This window comes from Stenella coeruleoalba (assembly GCF_951394435.1).
Source record: "Stenella coeruleoalba genome assembly, chromosome: 4".
Taxonomy (NCBI): domain Eukaryota; kingdom Metazoa; phylum Chordata; class Mammalia; order Artiodactyla; family Delphinidae; genus Stenella; species Stenella coeruleoalba.
The window spans coordinates 71,987,000-72,007,384 of record NC_137149.1 but is presented as its reverse complement, the minus strand read 5'-3'; the positions used below and the strand labels follow the sequence as shown (position 1 = coordinate 72,007,384).

Sequence of the window (20,385 nt, the reverse complement as noted above, 5' to 3'; positions counted from 1 at the left end):
CTCTGCCGAGATGTCTTATTTTTTGGTTCACTGTGAATATATTTCACTTTATTGAAGATATTTATAAAAGCTTATTTAAAATCATTGTTTGTTACTTCCAACATCTGGGTCATCCCAGGATTGGTCTCAGTTGCCTCCTTTTATTTTAAGAATATCTTCCATTTTCCTGGTTCTTCACATGTTGTAAGTTTGGGTCATATCTGGGACATTGAGAATGTTCAGTTTGAGAGACTCTGGGTTCTGCTGTTTTTCTTCAGTTAGTTTTAGCAGGTAGTTATCTTGGTTGGACTCACTTCAAACTGTTTCCTAGGCAGCCGTTTGACTCTTGGGTCATCCCTTTTGTAACCAGCCAGGTTGCTGTGAGTGTACTCTGTGCATGTGTGTGGCTCAGGGGTCAGCCAGAGATGTGGGTAGACAGAGTTGGGGATACTTTCTCAGATTCCTTCCCTTCTTCTCAGTGGACATGGTTTCCCAGGTTGGATTTTCTGGCTCCTAGACCAGAAAGACTGCATTTTCCCCCCTGGATCCCACTAAAGGCTGTGAAACCATGAACTCATTTTTGTAGCTCTTTTCCTCCACGTGTGGACTCCCCATCTGCCTCCATTGCCTTCAGGTAGTTGCTGTTAGTTTATAGTTATTTGAGTTTATGCTTTTCTGGAGGAGTGTTGGAAGGGCAGGATCTTAGTCATTACAGAACTTTTGAACTTTCACTTTAGTAAGGGAGAAATAGACAATAAATGAATAAAAATAAAATATACCTACAGACATACCTTGAAGATATTGTGGGTTTGGTTCCAGATCACTGCAATAAAGTGAATATCACAGTGAAGTGAGTCACACACATGTTTTGGTTTCCCAATACATATAAAAGTTATTTTTACACTATATTGTAGTCTATTAAGTGTGCAATAGTATTATGTCTAAAAAATGTACATACGTTAATTGAAAAATACTTAATGCTAAAAAATGATAACCATCATTGAAACCTTCAGTGAGTCATAGTAGTAACACCAAAGATCACTGATTACAGAGCACCGTAAAGCATAATAATAATGAAGAAGGTTTTAAATATTGTGAAAATTACCAAAATGTGACACAGAAACACGAAGTGAGCAAATGTTGCTGCCAGTAGACTTGCTCGACACAAGGTTGCCACAAAACTCCAAATTGAAAGAAACACACTATGTGCCAAGTTCAGTACAAGGAGGAATGCCTGTCATGCTAGTTGTAGTTGTGTTGGTTATATTTGTTGCTTTGTTACAAACTTCCCTAAAACTCTGAGACTTAGATCCACTCTGATTCTTTTACTGTAGTTCATGCAACCACGGGTTGGCGGGGGGTCGCCTGATCCAGCCGGCCTGGGCTGAGCCCGTACGTCTGCATTTCAGCTGTCTCACGATGTGTCTGAGGCCGGTGGCAATGGTGCTCCTGTCTGGGCCTGGCTGGGGCACCTTATAGTGAGAACAGCTCTGCTCTGTGGGTCTCTCGTCTTTTTCTGGGAAGCAGTGGGCTAGCCTGGGTTACCCTTCTCATGGTGACGGTGGAAGTGCAGGAGAGCAGTCTCATGTTTCATTTAATGTTTCATTTAATATGATACTCACAGTGTAGTAACCCGTTCCCAACGTTTTGACCATTTTAGGCCATTTTAAATGTTTTTTCCATCCTTGATTTGTTGAATGCTTACTTACTTCTTAAAGCACTTTACATGTATTATCTTATTTCATCCTTACAACAACCTTATGAAATAGATACTCTTACTGCTCCCACTTTACAGATGAGGAAGCTGAGGTACAGAGAGGCTAAGTACCTTGCCTAGTGTCATCCGCTTTATAAGTGACAGAGACAGGATATGGAGTTGGGCAGTCTGCCAATACCCATTCTTGGGTACACAAATGAAAGTATAAAGGATTGTGTCCACATCTCTGACTATTGGAGTGTTGGGTCATAGGATAGTTGTCTCACTTACAGGAGTATGATTTTTGTTTTGCTGCCAATTGACTGGGCATCTCAAAGTTCCTGCTGGGCTAGTTTGTCCCTCCCACTCCAAGACAGTGAAATGCCAGGCAAGCTGGTGAGCTGCTGGAAGGCAGGCACCACTCGGTGAGCTTTGATAAGTACAGACCCAGAATCGGTGTGGTGTCAGCTGTGCAGGCCAAGAAACAGCCAGGGCTGGGGATGGGTGTGGCTGAGAGCAGTCCAGTCTGCTGGGCCCGTGTGAGCCCAGGCTCCCGGCCAGCTCCAGGTCTGGCTGGTACCACAGACAGCATGGGCGTGTTCTACAAAGGACAACACTTCCTGGGCCAGAGGACAGCTCTGTGTGTGTGTGTGTGTGTGTGTGTGTGTGTGTGTGTGTGTGTGTGTGTGTGTGTGAGAGAGAGAGAGAGAGAGAGAGAGAGAGAGAGAGACCCTCCAGCCCATAGCACATTCAGCGCCCGGGCCCCCCACACAGTTTGAATGACTAGGCACAGGAGGAAGGGAGTGATTTCTGGGGACTGGCAAGAAGTGCAGACAGCTGAATGGAGGGTGATCATCTGAGCATTAGGTTTTGGTTTTGTTTTTTTTGCGGTACGCGGGCCTTTCACTGTTGCGGCCTCTCCCGTTGCGGAGCACAGGCTCCAGACGCGCAGGCTCAGCAGCCATGGCTCACGGGCCCAGCCGCTCCGCGGCATGTGGGATCCTCCCGGACCGGGACACGAACCCGTGTCCCCTGCATCGGCAGGCGGACTCTCAACCACTGCGCCACCAGGGAAGCCCTGAGCAGTAGGCTTTTTAAGGCTCTTGTCCTTTTTCCATTTCCATTGTTATCATTCTGCCAGGCTGAGCTATATGGATACCTGTGTGATATTTCCTGCTTTGAAACAGTGGGGGCAATGAATGGACAGGAAGAGAAATCTGGTTGAGTTTTAATTATGAAAAGCCTGAATCAAAGCTGGACACAGATGAGGTTAAATGGAGAATTTAGGATTTTCTCTTGTTCTGGATTGTTTTCAAGGTAACTGGTAGCTAGAGAGTATACAAAGCCATACCTGACTGACTGCAGTTACGGTTTTTGGTTACCTGTAGGTGTTCAAAGTTTTATCTACTTGTCTATTATGTATTTTGTGCCTAATGCTTTTTTTCTTTTTTTGCTCCAGGTTAGTAGCAAAGATGAAGATTTTCTTGACCTTTCTGTTGATGTGGAGCAGAATACATCTATTACCCACTGTCTAAGGTAACCTCATGAATTCTGACAGTGGTCTGAGCTTTTGATCAGGCTAGTAAGTACATGGGGGGAAAACTCTTGTGTTTCTTCAGGACATAATCTTCCTTTCCGTTAAACGAATATAATCCTATTATTTTCTATTTCTTCTTTCCTAAGAGAGATTTAAAAATAAGTGTATGTGGTCTGGAGAAGAGTCCTGCTGAGGAGTGAGAGGATCAAGTGGAAGTCATTAGTCATTACGTTTAAAAATAAGGTTTTGATCTTTAATACAGATGTGTGCTTTGGGCTCTCATCGGCCTCTCTCCCTCTCACACACACAGACGCACACAATCACAGAGTCACACAATTAAGTTAAAAAGTGCTACAGATGCCTACCATTACTTTCTTTTTCTAAGCTCATCTATTCTGTTATTTAAAACATTGTGGGAATTCCCTGGCGGTCCGGTGGTTAGGATTTGGAGCTTTCACTGCTGCGGCCGGGGTTCAATGCCTCGTCGGGGAACTAAGAATCCCGCAAGCTGTGCAGCGCGGCCAAAAAAAAAATTATGTACTTTTGAGCTGAGAACCAATGAGGGCATTACCTTTTCCTCCATCTTTCAGCATTGTATGGAGCTCACTTATGGAAAAAAACTTCCTCTTAATTAGGGTTGAGGAAAGGCAAGGAGCCCAGAGTATAAGAGCAACACATTAGTGTAGCTATTGTGCATTGACTCATGTGTTGAAAATGTGCTCAAAGTTGATGTAGGGGCACAATTCCCTTCTCCTGTCCTCACTGTCTTCTCCTCCTTTCGACAAGTGGTCATGAGCGCTTATAATTAGCCCAGCTCTGTTCTGGACACTGGAGGTCAAGGGTGAGCAGCAGGTATGCATCTCATGGCGCTTACAGTCTAGTGGGAATCCATGGACAGGGATCAGTGCTTTGAAGGACATTAAACACGTCTAGAGAGTGCCTGGTATTGGGGGTGCCAGTGTAGACCAGGTGGTCGGGTGGGCCTTCCCATTGCTTATGATACCTCAGCTCAGAGATGTTTTATTGTGTCACTACAAGGCACTATTGATTTTTATTTTTTTGTTTATTTTTTAAAATTTATTCAAGTATAGTTGCTTTACAATGTTGTGTTAATTTCCGCTGTACAGCAAGGTGATTCAGTTATACATATATATATATATATATATACACATTCTTTTCCATTATGGTTTATCACAGGATATTGAATATAGTTCCCTGTGCTATACAGTAAGACCTCGTTGTTTATCCAGTCTCTCTATAATAGTTTGCATCTGCGAATCCCAAACCCCCAGTCCATCCCTCCCCCCCTCCCCTCCCTCTTGGCAACCACAAGTCTGTTCTCTATGTCTGTGAGTCTGTTTCCTAGATCAGTTCATTTGTGTCACATTTTAGATTCCACATATAAGTGATACCACATGGTATTTGTCTTTCTCTTTCAAGCCACTGTTGATCTTTATCAGTGGGAATTGTGTAACAGAATTGTTCTATCAGGAGTTCAGGTTACTTAGAACTCTTTAGACTAGATTAAAGAGACTTGCTGTGGCCATTTGGCTGTTAGAAAGTCATTTTTCAGGGCAAAGGCACCAACTCCAACCTGGAAGAGCGTCCTGGTCCATCTGAGGGTCATGTATCGTGTGAGCTGGGGGCTGATTACTCTCCAGTTCCCAGGATTCTGAGCCTACCCTCACCCCTTAGAGTTACTGCAGCACCTCCTGTTGGTCTGACGTTTCATCCCTTGTCTCCAGATGCCTTGGGTCCAGGTGTCTAGGGTATATTTGTTACCTCTTTGTTTGCAAAGCGTTTTGTGGGCCTGGATGGCCTTTCTTTCTTCTGAATGGTTAAGGTTATGGCACGGGCTCCTAATATTCCTGTGAAAAGCAGCCGGTTTTGATTTCCTCCGGGTTTTGTGTTCACAGGGAGTCGAAAAAGGTAAAGTTGTGCCAGCGCCGGTCGTAGGTGAGGGGGAGGGAGAAAAGGTATTACTTGCCCATTTGTGCTTCTTTGAGAAGGGGAGTTAGTTTGGGAGGCTGACTGTTCCCCTCCCCTCTAAGAAATTCTGGGCTGTTCAGAAGGGCAGATGGCAGTGACTATAGCTTTGAGACCAGCCAGGTAAAGGGCTAACTCTAGTTAGTTGTAATTCCAAACTTTGGGGAACCTTGTTATAAACAAACGTAACCCAGAATTATGTTTCCCCCCGCCCTTTTCTTTTCCTTGGAGAAGTGTATATATTGGCGATGCATACCTGATGAAGGCAGGCTAGAGGCATGTGGAGGCGTTAAAGCAGGATGGGTGGGTACGGAATAGCCTCAGAGTACCTTCTAAACAACATCAGATTCTCATCAGACTGTCCAGGCTGATATTCCTGAAGGGCCTGCCCCACCCCATCTTACCTCATCCTTAAAATGGACCTTGACTGACTTACCTAGACCTGCCCTCATATATGCCTAAGGTCTCACCTCCCCAACATAAAGAGAGGCCCTGCCAGGTGTCGCCATTCACCGCTGAGAGTTCTGTGATGGGGGTGGCAGCTTTCCAGCCTTTCCCAAAAGAACCAAGTGCAGGAGAAAGTTCCAGGGAATAAATGATGCCAGCTGATGCATTAGCCTTTTCTGTTTGAGACAACAGAGGAGGAATGATCGTGATCTTTTTTGGCCCCTCTCATGGTTTAATTTGCTTTGCATTCTTTAGGGTTTCTTTCTCAAACTAGAATTAGGAGTTTTCTTCTTTAACAGCATGCCTGCCTATCTCTTCTGATGTGATACTTTATCATTTGTTTTGATTTTGAGAAAAGTTAAAAATCAAGCTAACATTGTAGGATTTAAATGTAAGATCTCTGCCACCTCCTTCCTGAAGGGCTTTAGATGATCAATTACAGTGTGTTTTCAGTGAACTTTTGTCCCAGAGAAATGATGATATAAATGGTGGTTAATTCAGGATACAGGTCTAGAGGAAGCACTAAAGCCATATTGTAGCTGAGCTATGATTCTAATATTTCACATCTCAGCACCGTGTCTTAGGCAGAGCGAGCCATCTGTATCATAGGAGGATACTGAGAAAGTTTTTTTTTTCCTTTTAAAAAGTTCAGGGATGGCCTCAGGCAAAAACTTAAAATACGTGAATTTTATCTTAATTATCCCCCCCATGTCCTTTTTGGTATTTTTTGTCTTTTGCTTCAGGGACTTAGTCCCTCCCTGTGGTTCCTGCACAGAAACGTACCGTTCTCCTCAAAGGGCTCCATGTTCTGAAACCACTCTGCTCTTCCTGTCATGAAAAATTCCCATTCCCCCAGGGCCAGGGAGGTCAGCCTTTTAGTTCTCCCAAAGCTCTATTTTTTAAATTACTCTATTTTTAAAGAAATGTCTTTTCTGTTCATTTTGGAAACTTCCTCTGTGTGCTAAGTTTACACGCATCCCCGTCACACATCCATTGCCATATGCTCATCTATTAGTTTCTCTGTTTCCCTCACTTATGTCTTGGTTTTGGTTGTTATTTATATATGGTGCTTGCTAATATCTGACATGTCTTTCTTTTGGATTTCTTTTTTCGACCTTCTTTAATACTCTAGTCAGTAGTTCTCAAACTTTGGTGCATATCAGAATCACCTGGGGAAGTTGGTAAAAATTGAGGCCCAGGCCATATTCGACTTTTGTGAGCCTGGGCATCTATTTTTAATTAATTTTTGTGGGTGGTTTTGATACCACCAGAGTTTGAGAACCCCCGCTCTAGATCTGTGCTACTCAAACAGGGGTCTGTGGACTAGTGCCGTTGACATCACCTGGGATCTCATTAGTACGGCAGCATCTCAGGTCTCCTCCAAGAATGAGTGCGTGACTCAGAGCCTGCGTCTTGACAAGATTTCCCGGTGCATGAGTGCATGTTAGTATTTGCAAAGCACTGGGGACGGTGGCTCTCAGCCCACGCAGCATACTGGAACCACCTAGGGAGCTTTAAGAACAATAGTGCCTGGTTCTACCTGTAGAGATTCTGTTGTAATTAGGCTTGGGGGAGGGTGAGGGGCGATTGAGATTGTTTTTAAAGCTCCCCAGGTGATTCTGATGAGCAGCTGGGTGAACCACTGCTGCAGATTCTAGAACAAAGCTTCCCAGCTGGTGCGCCCCAGAAGATGGGTTACAGGTGCGTGTAGATCCCCTCAGCTTCTGGGAGGCTGGGCAGAGCCTGGAGCTGCCAGAGGAGCAGCCGCATCGGGTACCCCAGCTCATTTCTACGTAGCACCATTATTTTATGTGGGTCATGACATGAAGATTATTGGGAAGCCTAGCTTGAGAATTCTTTTAAATTCAATTTTTTAGCTATTGTGTGGAGTGAAAAGTTAAGATTTTAATTAAAAATGTATCAAACATAGACATTAAACATGGACATGGTAGCTATCTTTACAACCTAGAGCCATCTTACCCAGGAACATAGTTTTTCTCCATTTTTTTCAAGTTTTCTTGTATACATTTCCATTAGGTTTCATAGTTTCCATTTAAAGGTATGTGTTTCATATTAGATTTGTTCCCAAAGTGTATTTTTAAAAAGTGTTTCATTTCCACTTTGATTCTTTCTAAAGAACTACAAAGGGTTTTGTGCTTTCCCAGTAACCTCTCCTCTGTGCTTTGTTGTAATTTATCCCGTGTCAAAAAGACCTCTCTACTCTCTCCTCTTCTCTTTGATTTTCTCATTGAAAAGTTTCCTCAACCTTTGTTGCCTGCTTTTGTTCCCACAACTGTATAGCATCACCTGACAGATCTGCTCTGCCTCAGTTTCTTGCCAGGGCCACTCTGTTTTCCTAACTTAGCCGCATTTTCCAATTCTCAACTCACAGATGCTCCAAAAGCATCACCCTGTCTCTCCTGTGTCATTGAGCTTCCAGCCAGCTAGGGCTGGGCAGGATGGTGGTTATCTGTGAATCAGGTCTTTACATTAGGTACCAACTTCTGCTATATTTCTACGTAGTGGGTCTACAAAAACTGCTGGTTTTTTTGGCAGGGGGCGGGGAATAAGAGAGAGTCGAAAGTGTTTAATTCCTTATTTGTTGTTGTGCTTGCCTTAGTTATTCTGATTCTTTAGTTGGATAAAGAGATTTGTCTGTGGTAGACTTTCCAAAAATGTGAATCTCCACCGTCACCCGGGCTCATCCCCCCCTTCTCCTTGGTTGTTCCGTTCCGCCCCAATAAACCGTGTGTGGGCCAAGAAGAGATTTCACATCAGTTACTCCGTGAAGAGCTGGCTAGTGTGCATTCAGCTAAGTTTGAGTCTGTATTAGGCATCAAGCGCTTGAAATCTGGGGGTTGAGTGTAATTGCCTTCTAAATTGTTTCCTTGCTTTTCGACCCCCTCCAGTCCTTCCCCCAGAGCGCTGCCAGAAGTGATCCAAAAAGCACTGTCTGATGCTGTCGCCCCTGCAGAGACCAGTTAGAGAGCCACAGGGTCCACACAGCTTCTAAGAAGCGTGCTCTGTACCTTGCATTCATGCCTTTGGGCCTCAGCCTTCACTCTGTCTGGGACCCTGGACTCTTATTCCCCTGGCTCACTTTCCCTTTTTGCGAACCTGACTCAGATATCACCCCTCGGGGAAACGTCCTGAATAATCCCAGTTCATTTCTCTGTCCTCTGTGCTTTCCCCTGGACTTTATACACACGGTTCTCTCTTTGTTCCTTTGTTCAGCCAACACACGTTATTGAGGGCCGTTATGGGTTGGGCCTGTTCTCAGTGCTGGGGTTCTAGCAGTGAGTGAGACAGACAGGGTCACTGCTCACACAGAGGGGAGGCGGCTGATCCAACAAACAGGAGGATGCTTCAGATAGTGATAAGTGCTCAGAAGAAAACAAGACAGCAGTAGAGTAGGGGCTGGATGGGTTTGGAGAGAGTGGCTGGGGAAGTCCGCTCCAGAGGTGACTTTTAAGCTGAGCTCTGAGCAGTGAGCAGGGCCAGCCATGGAAGCATCTGGAAAGAAGCTGTCAGTGCAGGGGAAATTGCAGCAGCAAATGCCCCGAGGCAGGGAGAGCGTGGCACTCTGGAGCTACACAGAAGGCCAGCCGGCGGGGCTGGAGCAGAGTGAAGGAGATGGGGTGGGGCGGGAGGTGGGTCAGAAGAGCAGTCAGGACTCTGAGGACAGGCGGTCTGTTGGCCATGGTAAGAAATTTGGATTTTATTCCTGATTGCACCGAGAAACTATTGGAGGATTTTAGGCAGGGGAGTCAATCGTGTGAAATGATTTATGTTTAGCCTGCAGTGAACACTAAGTGTTGCCAGCGGCTTCTTGCACGTGTCTCTGGTAGACTGTGAGCTATGTGAGGGCAGGCATTCTCTGCGGATCCCCAGCCCCTAGCCCAGGGTACTGTCAGTAGCCACTGGGGAATTTAATGAATGAACAACCTATGTGTTCTCTTGATAAGCTCTGTTTAAGCGGTTGAGTCATTGACACCATGTAAATACCATTTTCTGTTTCATAAATCTGATCATTCTGGCGCTAGGACACTCCCTATGAATAAGGAAATGTCATAGACTTTTTCAAGACTCTGGGGTATTATGATGTTCTGAATGTTACTCAGCCTTTGAAGCAGTACCACAGGAATGTTAAGTAGGATCTCAGTGACCAGAGAAGAATGAAAAGCCATGACATTTAAAAAATGAAAACCATAGGTAGTACAGTAAAACCTCATGATAAGGTGAATACAGATAGAACATCCCAGTGGCATTTGTTCTCAGGAGGCAGGCTGACGTTATCTTCCGGCGTGTGGGGAGGTGGGGAGTAAGGGCTTGGTAGACATCTCCTGATCATCTGGGACTTTCTTAGTTCAATATAAGAGCCACTGAACATGCTTTAAATTTTATTATCTTTACTTTTGTGCTCTTTAAAAATACAGACCACCTGAGACAGACCATTTTTCATTAACCACGTAATAAGGACACCTTGCATTTTGTATGACTGACATTTTTGGACTCGACTTTCAGTGAAATGGTTGGCTTTTACTAGAGTTAGTATTTTTCCATTGTAATTTTTTAAATTTTATTTTGTATTTATTATTTTTTTTTTGCGGTACGCAGGCCTCTGTTGTGGCCTCTCCCGTTGCGGAGCACAGGCTCCGGACGCACAGGCCCAGCGGCCATGGCTCACGGGCCCAGCCGCTCCACGGCATGTGGGATCCTCCCGGACCGGGGCCCAAACCCGTGTCCCCTGCATCAGCAGGCAGACTCCCAACCACTGTGCCACCAGGGAAGCCCTCCATTGTAATTTTATTTCCAATTTACAGGTACTCTCTGTTAAACCCTGAGTTTTTTTTCTGAATCAGTTGGAAATTCTGATTTAGATCTATCTATGTCCCATTAAATAAAGCTATACTTGAAAATCTCTCGTGGTGAAATCATAACCCAGCCCAGTGGACATACATCATAGCACCTGCTTCTAAGAAGGATCTTTTCTCATTACTTCTTTCCCCACATTCACTTAAAAATTACCCTACAGGTAATAGAGGGTTTAAAACATGGTAAACTGAGTGCATTTTGGACTTCTTTTAAGTTGAAAATATTTTTCTCTGCAGAGACTTCAGCAACACAGAAACACTGTGTAGTGAACAGAAGTATTATTGTGAAACGTGTTGTAGCAAACAGGAAGCCCAGAAAAGGTACGTAAAGGGTTTAGCTCAGGGGGTGGCTTTGTGTCGTCAGAAGGAACCAGACAGTGGAGCCCGACAGATCTGATTTTTGAATCCCAGTTCCATGGGCTTGTAGCCAAGTAGCTTTGGAGAAGTCAGTTACCTTCCTCACTGGTAAAATAGGATAAGAATGCCTACCTGGGGAAGTTGCCCTTTCGTCTGATTGTTCATTCATTCATTCAACGTGCCAGATACTTGTGCTGGGGAAACAAGTGGTGAACCAGTATAAGCACTCTCCTCTTGGGGTGAAAGACAAATTATAAAACGGATTGGGCATAGTGCATAACACATAGTGGTCACCCGATAATATTGTTAGTGTTGCCTAAATATTGGAACTTCTTATTTAGAAGATAGGCAAAAAAGAAAAAAGAAAAAAATCATTTAATAAGGAATCATGAGGAAATCAATATCATCAGTTTGTGGATAGGTGATAAGAAAGTTATCATATTCTGAGTTGATCCAGGACCCAGAGTTGCCCATCTTTTTTACCAGCACCAGCCAGTTCCAGCTCTTGGACAGTGTGAAATAGCCAGTCCTTCCCTGTATTCTGTCACCCAGAAGCCAAGAAACTTGACATTTTAGTTATCCTGTGAAGCCTTACTGTGAGTTAAGTTTACCCTGCCCATGGTTGTGGTATATTCGGGGTAACTCACAGACGCCCATTCCTGCCGCCTAAAACCCTCAGGGGTCTAGAACTGAGGTCGAAATAGTTTCTCTGCCCAGTCTTCCAGCCCTCCGTCCTCAGACATGCACGTCTTTTCTTGGTGCATCAAAACTTAAGACAGGTTAGTCACTGTGGTGGCAGCAAGTTAGCACTTGCTAGTGGTCGAGGAACTCACCTCTGCTCCCACCCATGTAATCTAGGTCTTCCTATGGGGCATGAAGGTGTTTTCTGTTTAGCCCTGGAGGTTTATACATTAAAATGTCGTGTTCCTGAATAATACAGGGTTCACTATAAATCTAATGTTTCTGCTGATGTTGTTATTTTGCTTATTTTTATGAACAGGGTTTTTACTCCATAGATTTCTGAGTGATATTCTCTTAAAATTTGTCCTTTACAAATAATATGCATTGAAAATGTGCACTAGTTGAACAGCATTTACACTGATTCAGGACCTTCATAGAGGGGGTCCTGGAAGGCAACCAGAAAATCCTCTATCCTAGCAGAGTTATCCACGTAAAACTGGTCTTTGTGACTTCCTACCGAGGAATATTAATGGTCATCTAGTGAAAAAAGCTTTCCATGTTTATGTAAGTTGGCGAAATGCTGCATCAAACACAAAAGAAAATCCTTTTCTGCAGCATTTCTCAAATCCCTCAGTATGCCAATGTGCGAGGAGGAACTTCAGAATAGAAGGCAGCATTGTGCAGACTTGGCCCCAGAAACCCCACATCCGTTAACATCTCCGGGGCTCTCATGAGCCTGTTTGGGTAAATGTAGCCCTAAGCCAACCCTTGCGTTCACAAGCGAGGAACCTGAGAGCCAGAGAAGGGAAACCACTTGCCCAGAAGCACAGGGGTAGGGAGGGAGAGTGGGCCCAGCATGCCTGGTTACCTGATGGCCCGCAGTGGGCAGTATCTGAGGCATCCCTGCTGGTCGGTCCTCAGAACCTGTGCGTCCAGACTGCACCTTTCCGCTTGTCCTCTCCCCAACCTCCTTCTCTCAGAAACTCTCCCCCCTCGTCTCCATTATCTCAGGGTGAGGGGGTTTGTCCAAATACTGTTCTCCCTGGGAGGCAGAGGGCAGTGATGCAGAGCAATTGCACATATTTTCATTGGTACGGAAGTTCTGGGATGTCTCCTTTGACCAAACAGAGACACCTCCCCCGCCCCCGTAGTGCTTTTCTCTGCTGGCTAGGCTCCAGCTAGCCGAGCCTGTAGAAGTCAGCTCTGCATAAGCGAGCATCCTTTCATTCTTGCGAGTGGTTTGGCCGTTTGCTGGTTTGAATTTTGTTGGACCCCTCCTGCTCTCCATTTGTGCAGGTGGCGTTGTATTCTCTTCCTCTCATGGGGGTTGGCTACCACTGATTTTCTACGTCATGGTTTCTTAGGATGAGAGTCAAAAAGCTGCCCATGATTTTGGCCCTGCACCTCAAGCGATTCAAGTACATGGAGCAGCTCCACAGGTACACCAAGCTGTCTTACCGGGTGGTCTTCCCCCTGGAACTGCGGCTCTTCAACACCTCCAGCGACGCGGTGAACCTGGACCGCATGTACGACCTGGTCGCGGTGGTGGTCCACTGCGGCAGGTGAGGGCAGGTGGGGAGCGCGGCGTGGGAGAAGCGGGAGGGCTGTTCCTGGGCCAGGTGGACCCCGCCGCACCCTTCCCGGCTGGTGAGACTCAGCGGTAATGGTGCTTTGGGGAGTCTCCTCCAAGCTCTGGTTTATCTGTCACCTCAAAATTAATCTAAACGTACATACATAAAATAAGGTAATAAAAAATAAATTTAAAAAGTAAAAAATAAAACAGTTGCGTTATAATAAAAATAATCTAAACGTTCTCTCATAAGGGAAATACTAAGTCTCCATTGGATATAAATGACGCTTATGGAGTTTGAAATCACATGGAGAAAGAAATGTTTATGCTATGATTTTAATTAAGAAACCAGGTTACACGTATAGTATGATCTCAGAAGTGGTTTAAGATGTGTGAATAAAGACTGGAAGCAGTAGATGGAATTTAAAAATTTTTTGGCATTTTGAATGATTGAAATGTACTCTTAACAAATATTCTTTATTCAGTTTTTAGTCTTTCCCCAATATTCTATAATAAGTACATAATCAGAAAAAAAGGGAGTAAGAGAGAGGGCCCCTCGATGTAGAGAAGCAAAGTGTCTTTGCTGGAAGTCTTTTGAGGAAGTATTTTGTATTCCGTAATTTGGTGTAAAGCCTGGAAAAGTCTGCCGGAAATTCACCTCTTTGCTATCCTTTGCTCGCTGGGACGGGTTTGTGTCCCCTCCCTGGGATCGGCACGCCGTCACCCTTATAGGTTTCAGGTTAGGGCCTGTCACAGAGCAGGTGTCTTTTCCTCTCCATTCTCCTGGATTGGGTTGTGGTGAACAGACCATTACCAAGAGGATGCGTGGTTCCCTGTGGAGGGATGGATGGATTGATTTCTTGCCCTGTACTGAGTGGATGGTATCAGAAACTGTGGCTTCACATCTGAAGCACCTCATGTTTTGTCCCATGCAGAGTAACTTTAAGTCATGGGTTATTGCCTTACATTCTCAGAAAGTTGTATTTGTCGGTCAGTTGTAAGCCATCTTTCTGTTTCCCCTGAAGAATACTTCTAGCGGTTCATTCTTGTAAAGAACAGAGGGATTCAGCGATCTGGAAACTAGCCATGAACGCTGGGTCGGGAGGAGGTCTTGGGGGCAGGCAGAGCCTGGTACCTGGAGGGTCTCTGGTGGCCGAGGTGGGCAGTGTGGACAGGAGGTGGAGGTGTATGGGGTACGCAGGGGTTTTCAGTATGGATCTCTGTGGGTGCTGACTCTGGTCCCTGGGAACGCTGGTGAGGGCAAGGCAGAGACCCACTTATGAGAACTGGGGGACAAGTAGGAGGTTGAGTTCTAGAATAGTCAGTGTCTGTACCTGGGGCACAAGGTCAGAGCAGCCCTGGCAGCAAGGCTGAGCTGGTGCCAAGTCACGCATGCTACTAATGAGGATTCTTTAAATTCCTCCCCACTAGAGGTGGAATTGTTCCCATACACGGAGCAGGTGGCTTCTGGCCGTGGGCTCTGGAAAGCTCTGAGGTTAGGGAGCTCAGCCCTTCTTGTGCCAGGACCCCCAGCCCACAGTTGCCCCAGGTGCACAGCCTCCTTCATTGATTTCTCCTGCAAGCATTTTTAAACCCTTGTTTCCTGGGTTCCGTAGCAAGATCTGAAGTTACAGCAGTGAACGGGACACACAGGGGCCCTACCCTCACGAAGCTGGGCATCTAGTGGGAAAGACAGATAGTTAATAAGTAAACGCACCAGGCTGCTACCACCAAAACCAAACCACCGCAAAATCACTTTATGATTTTGATTAGTGCTATGAGGAACGATCGGGGCAATGACAGAGAGCAACGGAGACACCTCTTTAGGGAAGGTGGTCGGCAAAGATTTACCTACCGAGGTGACATTTGAGCTGAGGCCTAAGGAATAAAAAGAGCCGAGAAGGCAAACATGGGTGAAGGCAGTTTCAGGCAAGCTCCAGCGGGCACAGCACCGAGATGGGAACGGTGACGTGTATGAAACAGAGGAGGCCTGTGGGCTGGAGCTCGGGGGGAGGGGAGAGAGTGGCCTGACAAAGGTGCGAACAGACCCTTTGGGGCATGCTGTATTTAAAGAAAGCAAGCTAAGGCAAATGCAGCTTTCCAATTTTGATGGTGCGTCGAAAAAACAAAACAAAACTCTAGATTTAGAGTTAAAAATACCCTCAGTTGTGCAGACCCAACTACATAGTAGCAGCTGTTTGGTGGTTCTTTCTGCTTTGTGTAATGTATCTTTTTGTTTTCGTGCTTGTTATTATACATTTTAGTGTCACATCTTTCTAAAACTTGAACCAGATCACGTCATTCCTTAAAATTCCCCAGTGTCTTCCTGGCTCACTCACAGCAGAGTCCAGAATCTTCGCCGCGATATCCCATTCCCGTCCCTCCTTCACCCCGGGCTCACTGGACTCTGGCTGCCTTGCTGTTGGGGGAACACGCCAAGAACTATTCCCACCCCTACGCCTCCCCCAGACCTTTGCACTTGCTCTTTCCCATTCCCGACACTTCCATCACGTGGTCACGTGGCTTCTCTCTCTCTCTCTCTCTCTCTCTCTCTCTCTCTCTCTCTCTCTCTCTCTCTCTCTCTCCCCCCCCCCCCTCACACACACACACACACACACACACACACACACACGCGCCCCTTCCCCTTCCTTCAGGGAAATTCCTTCTGTTCAACTCTCCTATCATCAGAGAGGCCTTCTTTCACCACGTTATATCAAATACCGCCTTCCCTCTGTCGCTCACCAGCCCATTGCTCTGCTGTATTCTTCACGGCACTTGCCACCAATTGAAATATATTTGTATTTTAGTTTGTTTATTACCTCTCCAACCCTCATCTCAAGCGAGTGGGGCTTTGTTTCCTTTTCTGCTTTTTAGCCCAACAGCCAGGATGGGTCTGGCACATAGTGGGTGTACCAAAATTATGTGTTAATATTCGTTGAATTTGAATGTCTGTTTCCCCCAGCAGATTGCGAGTCCTTAGAAGACTAAGATGAGGTTTTTCTCATCTTTCTCTTATGCCCAGCACAGCTCCGGCCCCTGGGTGTCCCTCCGTGAGTTATGGCCAAAGGAATGTGGAAATAGACATATATACCAAGTTCTCTGTCCTGAAGATAGAGGGTTTTTTCCCCTAGTAAATCACTGCATGTAGAGAGCTACATAGAGTTTTATGGAGAAATAAATGTTAACTTGGTGACTTTCTTTGTTCTTTTCCAGTGGTCCTAATCGTGGGCATTATATTACTATTGTGAAAAGTCATGGCTTCTGGCTTCTGTTTGATGATGACATTGTAGAGGTCGGTATGCAGATGATTGTATCAGAGAGAAGTGGGGCAGCGACGGTGTTTGGGGATGTGTGTGTGTGGACATTTTCTAAAGTAGGCCTGTTTTCCCATAATCTGACTTGAAAACAACTTACATTTCTCTCAAAACTAAATTCTGCTGCTCCCCATTTTCTCTGGAAGGGGAGAAGGGGTGTGATCGTGGACTCATCAATACTGCGTTCTTGTTAACTGATTAGCCGTAGACATGGGATCTCTTTGCCGCCCATGTGTAAGTCCTGTTTCCTACAGTGACTAAAGCCCTCTCTGGGACCAGATAATAAACTTCAAAGTTCTATTAAAATTCTTTTATTATACCAAATTTTTCTTGTATTGATTATTATTTTAAAATAAATATTTTTTCAATCTGTTAAACCTGGAAATCTTTATATGATACCAAAGTATTCCACATATTCATTTTGTTTTAAAGGAATACTAGCTGGAGAGAATTCCACACTCAAAGACATGGTCTCTTTTAGCCCACTTAAGGTAGCACTAAAGGGAAGAAACTCTGATGACCTGAAAGAATTAAGGTTATTCCCAAGAGCTCCCCCAGTTTACCATTTGAAAGATGCAAGTCCTGGCTTCTTCCAAGAGCGCCCACCTATGGTTGCTGATAGATTAAAGGGTGGCTTTCTTCCCCAACGATATGCAATGTATGTAATCATGTCCCTCTGTCAGGTCTGTGGAGCTATCCATTTGCTATTGAAAGTTCCCAATTTTATGGTAGTGTTTCTTACATTTTCTTGTGCATTCCATTAGTGTTTCTTTCCTTCTCCCAGGAATCATGTTAAACCGTTGTATTGTTTTCTCTTTTGCTTGCAGAAAATAGATGCCCAAGCTATTGAAGAATTCTATGGCCTGACATCAGATATATCAAAAAATTCAGAATCTGGATATATTTTATTCTATCAGTCAAGAGAATAACTTAAAGGACTGTGGGACTAATTCGAGTGGGGAAATGTTCAAAGCACTCTTACCTGGTTTCTCTGCAGACGTCCCTCTTCCCCAGCGGCCCACCAGCGGCGTGGCTCCGAGTTCAGGGGTCTGGCTGTGTGACTCTCCCCCTTCGTTTTTCTACATGCAGCACTACTCGTGGTTTTATGTTAGTCTGAGGTAGAGTTAACTGCAATCAGATTGTAGTAAGTTTTAGATGAATAACATTTGCTAATTTTAGGATCAGGTACATGCCATGCCACTGGCTGTGTCTGGCTGAATTAGAATGACATTTCCTATGAACGTCGACAGTCTTTTTGGGGTCTTTGCTCATCTTCCTAAATGGCTTCCGGGGTCTCCTTTCAATGCATTCCTTTAACTTGTCCCTGGAAACACCGCTTCCCGTTTTTAGCTTCTCTGCCTCTTTTCTGACAGAAGGACAGAAGAATGGGGTAGATACTCACCTTTTAGAGCTGCAACTATAGCTTTAAGTTTTGCCAGTGAAAATGTTTAAAAGTGAGTAACCTCGAAACTGAATTCATCCTCCGGGTGGAACAGGGTGAACAGAAGCCGTTCGCGGTTGCTAGCGGCTGCCCGGGGCTGAGCTCACCCAGCCATGAGAATTCCAGAGGCTGAGGAGGTGTGGGGCTCAGGGCAGGCAAAGGCAAGAGGAGGTAGCTTTTGTGCACAGTGGAAAGTTGCTTTTCTTATCTTTCTACCAAAACCAAGTTTCAGGAAAATAGCTCTATGCTCTTTGTTTTTAGTGATGCTTTTCTTCTGTCCTGTGAGTTGTATCTCCTTTATCCGGCGCTGCTAAGCTTCCCAAGGTATCTTTCCGATCCTACTGGTGTTTCGCAGTCAGTGGTGGCAGAGCTGAGACACCACAGGGACTGCCTTGCGCCCAGCTCTCCTTAGCTAGGCAGCACCAACACCGTCCTTTCCCAGGAAGAACGAAGGCTCTGCACCTTTCCTCCCATCAGCCACATTGTACAGCTGTTCACGTTTTAGCATTTCAGTCTGTGTACTGAGGCCCTGGCAAGTTCCAGGGCTAACATGGAACCTTCCCTACAGGAGATACTGGAGTTAGCTGGGGATGCAAGTGGGTCAAAGGAAGTGTCAGTGGGCGGGTGGAGGGATGAACAAAATGGTGGCGTTTCTTTGGCTCAGACTCCCAGGATGCTTGACAAACGGAGTTTTTTGGAAGAACCTCATCTCACCGTAGTTACTTTTTGTTACATATGTATTTATTAAATCTTTTGAGTATTGGCACCTTTTATTAAAAGGGTCGATACAGTGTTTTGCTGTTGAGCTGGTTTTTGGTTTCCTACAAATGTTATGAGTTGTAGATCTTGGCTTCCTTTGGGAAGACAGTTGACTTCCATGCGCTATAATATACTGTGAACCTGTTATTTTGTTACCTAATAAATCAGCGAAGGAACATGCAAACTTGTGGCATAATGTGAACTAAAATTGAAATTGAAAATGTTACTGGCCATTTTGCGACAATTAAGAGCATAGCACTTTATCTAGATGAAAACTGGATTTCTTATCTTTGAAGTATCTTGAACTGTTTGTCGCTCACAACTTACATAAGCATGCCAACACTTCATCTGTTCATGCTTGAAGTGAAATGTTTTACTTTTCACTGGAGAAGACAAAAGCAGGGTGATCTTCATGTTATTGTTTTATAAAAGTGATGAAAATATACCTTGCCTTGTTTAGAGGTGAATTCATATTTATAAATAGTTTGTCTTTTTTTCCTCCACAAAACTTATGCAGTAATGGCGTACCTGGAAGGTGTGTTTTTATTCTCTTTTAAGGAGAGACACTTTCCAGTTGAAGGTGACTGTTAGAGGGAACTGTTTGTACTATACATAAACCATATATTTGACTGCAGGTTGCAAAGTTTAAAAAAACCCTGATTGATCCCTAATATATTTGGAACTGATACATGAGAAAAACTATGAAAATTACCTTTGAAATGACTCTTGAAGCTAATTTATTAGAAAAAAAATTTTCAGTTGGAAGTCTAAGGAAATAATATCTGAATGCTAAGTCATAGATTCATTTTTTTTTTTTTGATGTGTAAAAAGTTTTTCCCAGTGACTTAACTGAAATAATGCCTTTTAGTAGAAAAGGTCAGTTAAAATTCAATATTCACGGATAAATTCTTGGACTAAAAAAATAAGTATCGAAGCTAACACAGAGACACTAAAATGGTTGTGTGTTGCAGGAAAAGAAGATTGAAAAAAAGACCAAAACACACTTATCCGCCAACACTCCATCAGTTTTTTAAACTTTAGAGCTATCTGGGAACTTCTTCCCCCTTCCTCTTTACTAAACGAAAGAAACACGAGGCAGCTACATTTCCCCCTCAGTCATTTCACTTTATGTGAAGACTAGAGCACATAAACACTTCTTTATTTTTCATCCCTCATTCATTGTGTGAAGCAGAGATGGTGTGGGATGTGTGAGACCATTCTGAGGTCAACAATAGCACAAAGGCTCAGCAATATTCCCTCAAGTGGCCAGGGTTTTTGTGTGTCGTTTTCTGGCAGGAGTGAGCAGGCCTGCTGTATTCCTTTTAACTGCTGGGTGTTTTAAAATAAGTTGCAGTGTTTTCCACCTTAAAAAGAGAAGGAATATTTGCTTTATTGGTTACTTCTTGTTTAACATCTAGATTATGTTACAGTGTGATAAAACCTTCATTTGTTTGAAAGTCCATGTTGGTAGAATGCCGACGCCCAGTCCTGTTATTCTGATGCGTTTTCCATTCCGAGGCAACACGAAGTGGGCTGGTTTGAAGAGAGCCAAGGAGCAGCCCAAGAGGGTGGTGCTTTGACTAGGAAACCAGTCCTATTGGTTTTATAGCCTGGTATATTTTGGCTTTCAGATGAAATGGGGAAAAAAATGACGGAAATGGTCCCTGTGCGTTTATTTTCATGGATACCCTTAATTTTCATGGGCATGCCTAACAATGAAACTATGTTCTAACTGGGGCTTAGG

The 20,385-nt window shown here is 44.5% G+C and overlaps 1 protein-coding gene across 5 annotated transcripts in view; it reads left to right on the top strand.

The window, feature by feature from the left end:
* USP46 (ubiquitin specific peptidase 46) overlaps positions 1 to 19,722 on the top strand; it is a 61,137-nt gene extending 41,415 nt beyond the window's left edge. For 4 of the 5 annotated variants that reach the window (XM_079919747.1, XM_079919748.1, XM_079919749.1 and 1 more), the window contains 5 exons: positions 3,135 to 3,211; positions 10,757 to 10,840; positions 12,922 to 13,119; positions 16,341 to 16,419; positions 17,269 to 19,722. In XM_079919747.1, coding sequence (XP_079775873.1) covers positions 3,135 to 3,211; positions 10,757 to 10,840; positions 12,922 to 13,119; positions 16,341 to 16,419; positions 17,269 to 17,370 — 540 coding nt within the window. In that variant the 3' untranslated portion in view covers positions 17,371 to 19,722. The other variant, XM_079919746.1, reaches the window with a different exon arrangement.
* The last annotated feature ends 663 nt before the right edge of the window (positions 19,723 to 20,385 follow it).